A 13701-nucleotide genomic window follows, 5' to 3' on the forward strand; every position below is an offset into this window, starting at 1 on the left:
TTAAAGCAATATTTGTGGTCTTAGGTAAAAGCATACTTTTTAGATATTCATATTAGATGTCTTCAATATATCTTCTCCCCCTTCTCCTATTTATAAGGTAGACAGTAGAGAGAAAGCGGTACGAGGCTTAAATTCATGAGAGTGACTTTTCTATATACAACCTGGGACGCGTATATGTATCTACATACCAGTATAGTTTGCTATCAAATGGCGTTATCTTATGCTAGTCCTCGTCAATTTGGCCCCAGACGGTCGGAATTGTTGAATCATTTCTACGGATATATATATTGCGCCTAGCGCATGCAGACCTTCACCTTCACAAAGTTTAGAGAATGTACTCTGAGCGAGCCATAATAATCAAAAAGGTTTAGCCTATATTGAGTTTATTCCAAATTAATGACGCTTGAACGCTAACATGGGATAATGCCCATGTTTGACTCGATGTATAAAACATAATATTTAGATCTATTTCCTGTAAATTAATCGAGATTGAACTGGTGATAGCGGCAATTTGAAGTGTATTTATACTTGGATGAACTTGTTTATGGCACATTGGCACCGCTCAACTCGATCTCCTCCTGCCCTTGCTGTGCCCATCCCTTCGGCGGTGCCTGCACCTCATAGTTCCAACCAAAAGTATCATCAATAGTTCCAGACTGTATACCACGAAGGGTCTGTAGCAATTTAACGCAAACCTCACCACCCTCCTTCCGAGCTCCGCAACGATACTCAAACTTATCATCACGGGACTGCATCGTGATACTACCCACAGGCACCAAAGCCGCCGCCGTACCAGCAGCAATGACCTCATCGAAATCGCGCAGCTCCTCATAACCAACCCGCCTCTTCTCCACCCGATACCCCAGCGTGCGGGAAATTTCTAGCACTGACGCCGCCGTAACCGAGTCAATTGCATTCTGGCTATCCGGCTGGATCACAGTGATCTGATCCCCGTCACGCTTCACTCCAATAAAAGCCGAAGTCGAGAACTCATCGACCTCAGTGCGAGTCGCACTATCCAAATGAAGGGTAATCCCAAACCCTTCCCGCCGTGCCCGGTCACTGTGCCGCAACACAGGCGCGTAATTTCCACCAACCTTAGCAGCACCGGTTCCATGCGGTGCACATCGATCGAAATCCTCCAATATTAGCGCTTCGACTGCGGTAGCCCCGTGGTATACCCCAGTCGGCATAGCAAATACAGCCAGCGTATACCCATCTGGCGGACTCAGCCCCAGCTGCGCAGAGGAGCCGAAGAGCATGGGTCGGACATACATCGCAGCGCCAGAATCGTGGGGTGGTACATACTCGGCGTTTGCACCAACTGCTAAGCGCACACACTCGATGAACAGATCCTCCGGAACGGGCGGGATGGAGACTACTTCAGCGGAGTACTGCATGCGCTTGGCGTTACGGTCGGGACGGAAGATGGTTATCTTCTCGTCGGCTGGGTGACGAAAGGCTTTAATGCCTTCGTAGACTTGCTGGCCGTAGTTTAGGCCTGGCGCCATCCCGTGTACTGGTATGAAGGGTGAGGCGACGAATTGCGGTGCCGACCATTTGTTTTCCCCGCTGTGGGAGAAGTGGATTTCGACATGGCCGTTGCCTGATATGAATAAGAATATGTGTTTTCCTCATGTGCAATTGCTTACCATCCCGGACTTTGAAGCCTATATTATTCCAATCAAGTGCAATGGGTGGTGGTGGGAACATGATGAATTGTGGAGTTTGTGGAGTTGCCAATTTCGCGGGGTTAATACTTTTTATATTGGGAGCTCTGAAGGTTTTTGCTGACTATGCTGACTATGCTGACTATGCTGCCCGACTACTCCCGTTACATACTTAGGCATCGTTGCCCCGGACATCGACTGGCAGGTCACTGGGGGATTGCATCTGTTGGCTACGTCCAAAGGCTGTGACTAAACACACTTTCAGTCTGCCTGGGACCTCATGCTGCGAGAATTTCTGGTACATGTCCGCGATATTCTCGAATTCATCAACATACGTGAACATCCACGATGGATCTAGTGTACCTTTCACTACCAGATCCATTAAGAACGGATAGTACTGCATCTGGTAAGCTATCAATTCAAACCGGAAGAAAAGAACCCATACCTTTTGCGGCCACGTTTGACTGCCACGCACGGTCAGCGCTTTCTGCATCAAAGGCCCGATGGGGAAATCCTGCGTCGTGAAAAAGAAGTCCCCAACCAACGTCACATTACCACCCTTACGGGTCGCCTTGATGATGGCCGCTAGTGTATCGCTACTATCATTCTCGAGCCCAATCGCTCGCATAGCCGGGAACTCAGCATTCTGCGAACTACGATACCCACTAGCCTCAATAGACCGATCAAGCCCATTGTCCTGAATTGACAGAATGTACTCAGCCACATCCGGATGAGCATCCACATCAACAGGAGTCATGCCAAAATCCTCCGCAATCCGCAGTCGCCGCGCATCCTTATCCATAGCATAGACCTTCTTAGCCCCACGGAGCTTCGCCAGTCGCTGTACAGCCAGCCCGATAGGCCCACAACCCCATACACCAACCACATCCTCATGCTGCACCTCAGCCAGCTCCAGCGCATGCCAAGCCGTAGTCATGACGTTCGTCAAACCAAGTAATTTCCGCGCATCGATATGCTCCGGCGCCTTGACACACGATAAGTCTGCATGCGGAACCCGGCAGTACTCCGCCTGGTCACCTGGATACCCGCCACACAGCCGACTGTAGCCCAGCTTCCCGCTGACTCGGTGGCCGTACGCGGCTTCCATTTCCTTGGATGGGTTTGTCTTGTCGCAGAGCGAGTACTCCTGTCGCCGGCAATACTCGCAGCTGCCGCATGAGATGACAGGTAGGATTATAACCCGGTCACCGGGTTTGAGGGTTTTGACATTGGGCCCGACTTCTTCTACAAAGCCGATGGCTTCTTGGCCCAGGATGTCGCCTTTTTCCATTGCGTCCTTCATCTTGCCCTCGTAGAGATGTATGTCTGAGCCGGAGATCGTGCAGTGGGTGATTTGGACGATGGCGTCGCTGGGCTCGGTGATCTTGGGCTTGGGGACGACTCCCACTTCAACATCTCGTGTACCCATCCACTGTGCCGCCTTCATCATTTCGGTGGGATGCGGCTTGTATCCCGCGCTGCGTTACATTAGACGAAGACTAGCTATGTGCGGTGGCGATACTTGCCTAGGAATTACCGCCGCCATGGTTGGGAGTAGTGGTCAATCGCCAACGCAAAATAACAGGTCCAATGAGTATTGAGGGGTTTGATCAACTAAATGTTGACGATGCCGAGATGCCGACGTATAATCGTTGGCTCTGGTTGTTGAAGATTGAGTACCAAAATTGAAGCAATGGCAAATCAATATCAAGATGATGCCACCAGATACAATCACCCCATAGCCGAGTGGCCAGAAAGCCATAGAATGGCCATGAATGGTCATCGCATCGGAATTGTCGGTCCTATAATTTTTCAGAACAGAAGCCCTAGCCGGAAATTAAGGCCGGGTGTTATCACTCAAATAACTATTTCAACCCAACGAGCGAGGGACAAATGCAAAGACAGTATAGAGTTGATGTGTACATTTTACCCTGTACAGAAATACAAATCGAACGTTCAGTATTCCAATCCAGGAGTCAGTAGGTGTCTCTGATCTCAACTGGGCTCACATTTGAAATGAAATTTACATTTCGTTTTCAGAATTGGTTCAATATCATACACTGGTGGAAACAACACTTGAATGTACAGGATTGTTGTGAAATTGATAGGGACAACAAAGCAGGCATCGTATGCATGCTAAAAACAGGATATCTTAAAAAGCAAAACGTGGATCTTATTTGGACCGCTGAGATCGGGGCTGGCGTAATTTGACTGAGTGGCCGTCGGGCATGATATCGCCCGAGTCGCTATCGCTGTCGCTGTCACTGCTGTCAGAATCTGACTCAGAATCTGACTCAGACTCGCTGGAGCTGGGCACTTCGTAAACATCACTGCGGGGAGCTGGGGCAGACTTGGGCTCAGGTCGCAGCTTAGCAGCCAGTTCCTCCCTTTGGCTGCTCAGCATGTCCTTGAGGGTTGGTTTTGGTTTCGACACGACAGCTTGCCGAGGGGTGGACTTTTTCGCCTCTAACCTCTGTTCACACACTTTCAGATCCTCGCGCATGGCTTCAAGCTTGACGCGGAGCGGGCTTCGCTTGACCAATTCCAGCTTGGTGTTGGCCAATCTCTGCAAGATCTTGTGCATCTCAGTCAGAATGATCGTAAGCTGGGGATCAAAACTTTCTGGAAGCTTGCGCTCAATTTCTTTCCTCTCCGCTGTTTCCTTCTCCCTTAGCAGTTTCTCGTCCGCCTTAGACTGTGCCTTGATCTTCTTTTCGGCCTCAATTTGCTGAGTCAACAGGGCGACATCAAAGCCGGGTGGGTAGACCACATCTCCGCTGGATGGTGTTGCCTGAGGATGTTTAGAAGTAGAGTTGGGCGTTGGGTCATTAACCTTGCCCTTGGGTGTGGCTTTGCTAGACTTGGAGGTCGAAGGTTTTCTTGGGGTAGATTTGACGGCGGAGGTAGGCGTTTGCTGTGCGGACTTAAGCTTCGACTTGGTATTTTGTGGGGTTGCGCTTGAAGGCGTCTCTTTGGTATTGGTGGTAGGGGCCGATTTGGAACTAATCGCACTATTGCGCGGAGTGGAGCGCGGAGCAGGATCGAAGCTAGAAGCAAGGTTCTCCCCCTCGGCGAAAGACACGGATCGCCTCTCAATTGCCGGGGAATCCTTGCCACGGAGAACGGAGTGGAGGTTTTTTGTTCTGTCAATCGCAGGAGTATGCTTGTTAATAGGAGTAGAGCAAGGCGCATCGGTAGTAGTCACGATGCTACTTGGGAAAAGCGGCCCGCCAAAAGAATCCTGGGTGGATGTTACGTTGGATTCCTGCGAAAGATCCACGATAACGGGTTGATGGCTGGAAGGGCTCTGTGTAATACCCAATCCCATTCCAGGCTGAAAGTTTTTGGGAGGCGTTTTGTTTTCCTCTCGGACACTGGCTTGTCGAGCCGGGCTCGAGAATGAAGGCGCACGGATCCGTGTGCGCACTGGGCTCATTTGGGCAGCTGGCGACTTCGACTCAGACTGCCAAGCCTGTTGAGAGGGCACAATGACCGCAGGCACAGAGCGAGGGGGGTAGATGGGGGTCGGGTTGAGGGGTGGGCCTGTCTTTGGCGAGCTTCTTTGACCGATGTGGGATCTTCGGAGGCCTGCTTCCGCTTGCGAGATCTAGTATCATGGGTTGTACTGTTGGGTTTGGGTTTCGACACCGAGAGACCCGATTGATCTGAGGACTGGGAGCTAGTTACAATGGGCTCTTCCATCTGTACATCACCCTCTGCGTCAATCACACCCCCATCCTTGCTAATAGAAATTGAATGTTCAATCCGAGGCGTGATAGGCTCATTCTTGGGTCCATTCTCTTCGCTGGCGTCAGAGTCGGATTCGGATTCGGAATCGGAATCGGAATCAGAATCAGAGTCAGAGTCAGAGTCGTCAGAACCAGTCTGATCTTCTGTTTTTCTTTGATCCTGCTTGGCGGTCTTCTTCTCCTCCGCTTCAGCCGTATCGTCCTCACTATCGCTTTCCTCTTCACTCGACTCCTCACTGGAGAGCTCGGTCAACGTTTCCGCTTGCTTTTTCTGCGCGGATTGGGATACAATCTTAGCCACCTCGGCCAAATGTCCTTGTCCATTGACTCCATTGGTCATGCCCGACTTGAGTGGCATGTCCACGATATGTTGTGGAGCAGACTCTGATTCGATGTCACTCGAGCTCGCGGTAGCCTCCTCGGTAGACTGCGTCTGTTGGTGGGAATTGATATCTTTGGGTGCAGAAGACATAGGTGGGGACTCCGCGTCGTCAGGCATTTGTGTAATACTCCGTGTAGCTGTGCTACTCGCAATTGGCAACTTTGCAAGCTTTTGCGGTTTAGACTGTGGTGCCGTGGACCCGGAAACTACGGATGCAGGGGTATGTTTGGATCTGACGCTGGAAGTTCGTCGCTCGCCTGGTGATGGAGACTCGCCAAGCTCCTCACTCTCGCGTCTGGGAGGCGGCGTACCAGCAATTGTAGGACCGATGGATTTTGCTGGTGGAAGAGTGGTGACGGGACTGCGGATTTCAACCGAAGAAACAGGCAAATCACGATGGCGGTGCTCAACTAGTGACTTCTTAGTTGAGACATGCAGCTCATTGGTGGTATTTCGAGGCGATTCAGGCGAATGTTCCCATTCGATGTGAGATTGAGACAAAGACCGAGAGTGAGTACGTCGCGATTCGGTGCTATCTTCTTCGTCTTCTTCCTGGATGGCAGGGAATTGGGTCTCCATGGCTTCCTTTTTATCCTTCATGGCGCGCTTGTGTTCGTAGGAAACAATAGCAGCATCCCAATCCTGATCCACAGAGGGGAATCGCTCCGGCGCAGCCGCGGTAGGCCTTTGAATAACGCGAACAGAGCCACGCTGGTCAAGGCCATCGGCGCGAGCTTTTCCATAGTCAACCCAGACATCGGCAACGGTCAAATCGGGGTAAAGGTCGATATCTTCCTTCGAATCGTCGAGGATTTTCTTGATCGCAAGCGGCCTATCGCCAACATAGTTAGCAATTGACGAATTATATAAGGTTCTTATCCAAGTATATCGGCACTCACTCCAGCTCTGGGTGAAGCTTTGCCCAATGTTCTTGTATCATTCCCGCGAGCCCGCCGAGCGAAACGTCTTCGGGATGTTCAAGGACAAGCAAGAAGACACCGGGCTTCTTCAATGTTGTTGAAACACCAGATCCCTGGCTGGAGTCATCGTTGGTAGACTTTCGTGCGCCGAGGAGGGTCCTGCCCCAGCTGGAGCTGGAGTTTGAGCTCAGCTGCTCCCGCGGGTAGACTTTGACTGAAAGTCGGAGAAACACCATTGTGTCAGATGGTACAATACTCGGTAGATTCCCATACAGCGGATGACTATAATTGGAGCTCGTGTGGGGGAAGGGTATTGAGGTGAGGGCAGTTGCCAGTAAAAACTGGTAGAGCTGGTGTGGGACGGAAATTGATGGTAGGGAGCAAACAAAGTGATGAATTTATCAGACATGCATGGCTTCACAGAAAGACAATGTACCAAACACCAAGCAGAATGGTGCAGGCTGAATAGGTGAGAGGGAAAAAAAAGTCAGGGAAATGCAGAACGCGGAAGAAACTGGCGCGAAGTAATCACGTCCGCGCGATCCACTTATCTGCCGTGTCTATAAGACACATCGGCCAATTTAATTAAGAAGGAATGCAAAATATTTCTTTTATACTATAAAATTGTTGCACAGTACTGCGCATGTGGAACCATATTCTCAATTCACGGGTTCGTGGGCAGTTTCAGCGTGCATATGTACCCCAGGGCTATATAAGTCATTGGTAAACCGTATACAGACAAGGTAAATTCTTAATGTATTTTCATATATGATTCAAACAATGTTCCTGGACATAAATTTATTCTGGAGGTACAAAATACCTCCGGAAACGATCAATGCGAGTTAAATCCAGCTCAACAATGACCGCGTGACAGCTCATCAACAAGCTCGGAAACCTGATTGTCCAGAAATTGAGATATCCTTCGGGCAAGCCGCCAATATTATCCTTGAGATGATCAGGCATATCGTTGTAGTGATTGCGCTTGTTACGGAGAGCTCTCAAGAGATCCAGCATCCGCGCCCCGGTGTACTTGCGCTGCTTGCCGAGATTGTCTTTGAAGTCTCGCGGCAAAAGGCGCAGGAAATCCATTTCAGGACCCATTACCCGCTCGGCCACTGATTCCAAACAGAGCAGCGCGTCTGATGGAGGGTCACGCAGCTCAAATTCGAAGTGATCGGATACATCGCACAGGAAGGTGAGACGGTCTGATGGGGGCCAGAAGAACGGGTGCATCAAGACAGCGCTTGCGTCAGGACTACAGATTGATGTCAGTTGGCTGAATGTGATTCTGCAAAGAAATATGCTTACCGTTGGCGAGGGTCTAGAGCCAGCATGGAGCGGATGAGATCATCCGCCTCGAAAGCATAATCGCCTAGGCGGTTTAGTTCCTCCAAATCGAATTGGCCCTTGACGATGTTTGCCTCGCGCATAAACTTGCCATTCTTGTCGAATGGGTGGCTGCCATGAGTCAAGACGTAGTAGAACACACAACCCAGTGAGAAAATGTCGATAGCCCGAGTGGCGCGGCGGTTGGTCTGCGGGTCCACCACAGCGGGCTCCGATGACTCGGTATGCTGCGATGCGAGAGACATAGGACCGTCATCATCCACGAGGAGCTCAGGGGCACGCCAGCCGGAAGTTCCAGCAGCGTGGGCAGTGGTTGCACGGAACGAGCTTTGGTTGTCTTCAAGTTTCTTGCACAGGCCAAAGTCCGAAATGAGGAGCCGCAATGACCGCGAGACAGTGCGTCCACGCGGCATAGCCACGAGAATATTCTGCGGCTTCAAATCACGATGGACGATCTTCAAAGAATGCAAGTAACGGACACCCTGGGTGATCTGCCGTAGTACGTCGGGCAGATCTAATCCACTTTGGACTAGTTCCGGGTAGCTGACAGGACGCTCAATCACATCCTGAAGAGATGCTGGACAAAGTTCGAGGCCAATATATAGGAACCCGGTGGCCTGCTCACGGCAGAAGTATCGGATCACGTTATGATGGTCATCACTCTCCTGCAATAGACCCACTTCGTGGGATGCAATGTCATAGAATTCCATCAACATACGCTTGACGGCGACGTCTCGTCCATCGAAGGAACCGCGGTAAACTACAGTTCCATGGCTGCCATGTCCCAGCACAACATTAGTGAAAACCTGAAGCCGGCCGACGCGAACGACGCCGTCCATCTCCATGATCTCGTTAGAAATCGTCCGGACCATTTGGACATCAGGCTCAAGTCGAGGCTGGGGGGTCAAATTATTGACCTGTTCCACGGCCTGATCGACCACCTCCGGGCTATCGCCCTCACCTTCAGGCTTCTTGCGACGGCGGTGTGACTTTCCTCCTCGAGATCCACGAGCGCGGGGCTTTTTCTTTGGCTTTCCAGGTTCCTCGGCGTCCTCGTCAGCAGGCCCGCGCGACGGCTCACGAATCTGCACCCGTGGCTTGGAGTCTGGAGTGTGGTCTCGCGAGGCACGCGGGGTTGCTCCACCATCTGGTGATGATTCATCCAAATCTAAATTCACTGTAACGTTGGGAACTTGTTGGGTTGGTGTAGTTGAACGCTTGATATCCGGAGCACCGCCAACAAGAGGGGTGGAAGGGGTGGACAGAGAAGGCTTATCATTGGAGTTGATGATGTTCTTGATATCCAATTTCTGCTTGGCCAGATCGCGAAGGTGATGCGAGTTAAAGTAGATGAAGGTGCAGATGAACAGTAAAATCAACGTCACGACAATATCCAATGCATTGTCCCAGCTCTTGCGAATGATCGCGCTATTTCGCAAGGCGGGAGGCAAAGCCAGCTCCGAAGGACTGCGAAGGATATCTCGTGGCGTATCATTGGAGAGTTCAGAGGTAGATGACCCGGCAAGTCTAGGGATATGCGGACGGACAATACGAGGGCCAGTGAGAGAGTGAACGCCGGCCAATGCATTCCGCTGCTGACGCGCAGTCAAGCTCATCAGTGCTTGGCCCCGACGGAAGAAGTCCTTGTCATAGCATTGAGCCATTGGGGCGCGCCCCGTGGCCAGGGGATAGGTTTCCTCTGAAAAGGCATACCAGCCCCCTGCCTCAGTGCAATCAATGAATACACGCATGTCCCTGTCATCACCAAGATTTCCGTAATCCGGATCCGGTGGCTGAAGGGGTTGTGAGAGCAAGACTAACGGGGTCGAGGCATCTGGCGCATCTTTGTGGGCAGGACGAACCACGTCAAAGACTCGCGCCACGGGAGATGAAAAGCGCTGAGTATAGCGAGGCCGATCCATGCGCGAGTGATCGAATCCCAGTACAACACCGTCATGCATACTATAAATGTGGCTTTGGTCCATTGTCCTGTAGTACTGGCTCTGTAGGTCCATATCACGGTTGTTTGGTGCCCACTCGGAGTATTTCAAGGTGCAGATTGGATCTCCCGTCTCAGTGTTTTGGATGGCGACGGCATATTCAACCCGACCAAGAACCAAAGTGCCAGATGTCGACTCGCACTCATCTGAGTCCGGATCTGCCCCGTTCACCTTCCGACATTCAGGTGAAGCGGGAATCGGACCACGGGAACTAAACACCCGGAGAATGCTACCAGTCCGGGCGTCAATGGTGTACAATGTAGTTTCTTTGCGGGCGGTATAAGTCACGGCAGGGTCGGTGCCGGAATAGGGTGTTTCGTCGACAAGCTGCTTCACAGTTAATCCGAGCTTTTGCAAGCCGGCGTCCGGGGCGGGGCTGTAGATATAAAGGCTGCCATCTTGGCTCGGTTCGACGATCCATAAAAAGTCGTCTTCGGGCTCTGTATCGTCAAAGCTGGAACGATTCGCTCGGTGGTAGGTGCTTTCGACCACAGGACTACTCGGGACCTCTAGGGCCCAGCGAGCAGCTCCGGTCTTGCGATCACGGGCGTGAATAGTTCCGTCGACGGTCGCCAGCAGCACAAAATCCTCAACCTCCCAGTCCTGCAAGGACCGCGCGTGAAGCTGCGAAGCCAAACCTGCAGCAGTGCTGCTGGCTTGGACAGGAGGGGCTCGAACGGCGCGGCCGGAGCCTGCCAGAGCCAGAGTAGCAAGGGCGCTCGCATCGTTGGGTTTCACGATGGGTGGTGCAGCCACATGGGCCGCGTGTTGGTTTGATGACTCTTGTGCTAGCGGCACAGAGACGCGAGAGATGGAGTCATGGCCTTCTGATTGCTGCAGCGGAGCGACCAGAGTTGGGAGGAGGAGGAGTGCGACACTGGCGGGGAGTGTCGTACGGGCGCCTGGCAGCCGCCACCGCATCGTGGAGCTGTCAGCACAAAGATTGAATGGTAGGCGGACGATCGAGGGAGCGAAGGAGGTAGCGGAGGGCGTGTCATGGGCCGATGTTGAAATGAAAAGAGGTTTAACGGGTCGAGTGGCAGTGTGGAGCGAGTCGAAAATCCGGGTTGCGGATCATCCCCCAACCCACAAATGTTCGGAACGGAAGATGATAGGAAATTCACCTATAGTCTAGTAATAATGCACGAAGAGGTGAGAATGTTATGCGTTGAAGAGATTAAAAGGGAGAGATTGGAGAGTATGCAGGCAGAGAGATTGTGTGTAATACACGTGTATGTTACTGGCTGGTACGAGTTTAATCCCTCCACAGCCGTAACAACGAGGTATGGTACTTTTGTCCACGCACGCCTTTTTGGTCTACACTGAATAGAGCGTAGCCTAGAACAATAAGAACATTCGAGAATGTTATATCATATCCCTTAATAGGAAGTTCGCATATATTTTACATGTAGCTTACATGTAGCTTACATGTGTATCCAGATGTTTATAAACACAGTCAGCTAGATTCTCTCACGTTACACCGTCATCCCATGGTCTTGACCGAGTCTTAGTGGATATATCTCTTTGAACCCCCAGCCTTTCATGGTGGGTCAGGCACTCCGTCAGGGGGTACCAATCAAGGGGGAGCCACACTAATATACACAGGTATCAAAGAAAAAAAATCCATTATCACCAAGTATTTTTTTCTTGTATTTTTTTCTTGAAAAAAATACCATGTAGATCAAATTAGCACATCCAACGCCGCAACCCCTTTCTCGTGCAGTACACGCTGGAAGTGCCAGTGAAGGGGGGCAAAAAAGAGACAAAGGACACAAAAAAATCAAGATAGATACAAGTGTAGAAGGATGTGGCTACAGAAGCATGTGGAGAGAAAAGGATTATAAAACATAAAAAAGAGAATCACGTATGATCCCAAGAAAGATAATAGGTAGATATTAAACGGGAAACGACCTTAACCACCACGGATCATCCAGGTCACAGCAATAGCCCAACCGCTGACGAAGATGACAGTCAGGATGCCCGCACCTGCACGGTCACCAGTACCGATGGTGTTCAACACGGGGACTTTGCTCGTGGAATTGGTGCCGGCGTTCGGGTTACTCTTGGAGGTTCCACCCGATTCTGCAGTCAGTGGCGCCTTGTTCGCGAAGGGGATGAGATTGGCAGACAGAACACCCAATACAGCCATCTGTTGCTCCAGACCTTTGCTTCCGTCCCAAACGGCTTGCTTGTACCAGCGAATACCACATAAATCACCGTCGTCACCACCTGAGCATTGTTTTGCAGCGGCCTGGGCCGAGGTTCTCAGCTGAGGGAAGATTAGGTCGTAGGTACCGGGGACGATCGTAGTCAACATTCCAAGCCAGTTGGAGAAATAAGACTTGAAGGTGATCTGGTTGCGATCGCAGTTGCCGAGGGGTTCGCAGGTGATATCCGATAGAATTTGGCCGCCGGCTCCATTGAATCCTGTGGTTGGGTAGAACTGCTGAGAGGTCTTGATGAGACCCTCAACACCCTCTTTCCATTTCGTTTCAGTACCATTAGTCTAGTCCGAAGTTAGTATCAACCCACATTGCGCAACAGAACATGAGGACATACGTAGTTGTGCATGTAGGCAGCACCACTGATATAGGTGGCATAGTTGTAGGTCCATTGGAAATCGCCATGATCCGTGCACTGCGTGTCGCAGGTAGTAGTGTCGGCGATGTTCCAGTTCTTTTGCTTGAGCAGCGGGGTCGTAGCACTCCAATCCCAAATGCGCTCAGCCCAGTCGGCATATGTCTTGTTTCCGGTGTAGAGGGCGAGGCGGGCCGAAAGTTGGAACAGTCCTCCATTCGAAATCGCGTTCTTCGTCAGGTAACCGTCCTGATACGGCCAAATCTGCCAGCGCATACCACCGTGGCAGCTGCTCGTATCCCAGCGGGGGTACTGGGTGTTGAAGACACCCTGTGCGAGAGATACCCAGGAGGGTTGGCCCTCTTGTTCGGGGTAGTTGAATTCCGCGGCGGTAATAGCAGCGAGACCCCAGAAGACTTGATCGTCGTTTCCCAGGTACTGACTGTAGTTGCTGGGGAAGAAATTGTCGTCGCCCTTCTGGAAGTACATTCCTTCCTGAATGGCGGGGTTGAACTGGTTGTCGCCGGTCACGAACCAGTACAGAATAAGGGTCATAAACATGGAACCGCCCTCCCACCAAGTGCCATCGAGTTTACCGGGGATGTTTTTGGATTCGCGAGAGTCGTAGAATTTCATCATTCTGGTGGCGACCGTTTTGGCCGCATTTTTAAGGGAGCCTGAGAGAAACACTGAATTAGCAAATGAATATGATCGAGGGGTGGAAACATACTCTCGTCATCAATATTCAATTCGATAGCAAGGGCACCCTGGACGGCAAATGCGCCGCCCAGTAGAGTGGCCAGCCACTTGGACAAAATCATGTGTGAAATCTCAAACGAGCGTAAAGGCCAGTGGCATAAGGGAGTTGTGTAGAGCGAAAGAGGGAGGATGTAAAGGGTAAAAGGTGACGGGGCTCGGGGTACCCGGTTACAGTACCGCAGTTCCAGGTACGTCTCCGTCTAAGAATGTTGCAATTCTATTAACCTTTATTATATTCTCTATTTACTCATACACATTTATTCCCTTCAGTATTGGATTATTCCAAGGTTGGATTAT

General features: G+C 51.1%; 5 protein-coding genes across 5 annotated transcripts; all 5 read right to left on the minus strand.

The window, feature by feature from the left end:
- Window positions 1-542: 542 nt before the first annotated feature.
- Window positions 543-1713, minus strand: N7447_007271 (branched-chain amino acid aminotransferase; the record flags this gene model as incomplete). Its single annotated transcript, XM_057231533.1, has 2 exons — window positions 543-1606; window positions 1653-1713. The coding sequence occupies 2 exons, from the start codon at window positions 1711-1713 to the stop codon at window positions 543-545; spliced, it is 1125 nt and encodes a 374-aa protein (XP_057086623.1).
- Window positions 1714-1842: 129 nt separating this feature from the next.
- On the minus strand, window positions 1843-3216 carry N7447_007272 (putative formaldehyde dehydrogenase; the record flags this gene model as incomplete). The annotated part of the gene is made up of 2 exons (XM_057231534.1): window positions 1843-3148; window positions 3197-3216. 2 exons carry the CDS (start codon window positions 3214-3216, stop codon window positions 1843-1845), a joined length of 1326 nt encoding a protein of 441 aa, XP_057086624.1.
- Window positions 3217-3843: 627 nt separating this feature from the next.
- Window positions 3844-6957, minus strand: N7447_007273 (uncharacterized protein; the record flags this gene model as incomplete). Its single annotated transcript, XM_057231535.1, has 3 exons — window positions 3844-5217; window positions 5238-6633; window positions 6701-6957. 3 exons carry the CDS (start codon window positions 6955-6957, stop codon window positions 3844-3846), a joined length of 3027 nt encoding a protein of 1008 aa, XP_057086625.1.
- Window positions 6958-7519: 562 nt separating this feature from the next.
- On the minus strand, window positions 7520-10989 carry ireA (bifunctional endoribonuclease/protein kinase IRE1; the record flags this gene model as incomplete). Its single annotated transcript, XM_057231536.1, has 2 exons — window positions 7520-7976; window positions 8030-10989. The coding sequence occupies 2 exons, from the start codon at window positions 10987-10989 to the stop codon at window positions 7520-7522; spliced, it is 3417 nt and encodes a 1138-aa protein (XP_057086626.1).
- Window positions 10990-11980: 991 nt separating this feature from the next.
- On the minus strand, window positions 11981-13466 carry N7447_007275 (glycoside hydrolase family 76 protein; the record flags this gene model as incomplete). The annotated part of the gene is made up of 3 exons (XM_057231537.1): window positions 11981-12574; window positions 12628-13322; window positions 13376-13466. The coding sequence occupies 3 exons, from the start codon at window positions 13464-13466 to the stop codon at window positions 11981-11983; spliced, it is 1380 nt and encodes a 459-aa protein (XP_057086627.1).
- Window positions 13467-13701: the final 235 nt, after the last annotated feature.

This window comes from Penicillium robsamsonii (assembly GCF_028829455.1).
Source record: "Penicillium robsamsonii strain IBT 29466 chromosome Unknown utg000003l_segment0_segment0, whole genome shotgun sequence".
NCBI classification, from domain to species: domain Eukaryota; kingdom Fungi; phylum Ascomycota; class Eurotiomycetes; order Eurotiales; family Aspergillaceae; genus Penicillium; species Penicillium robsamsonii.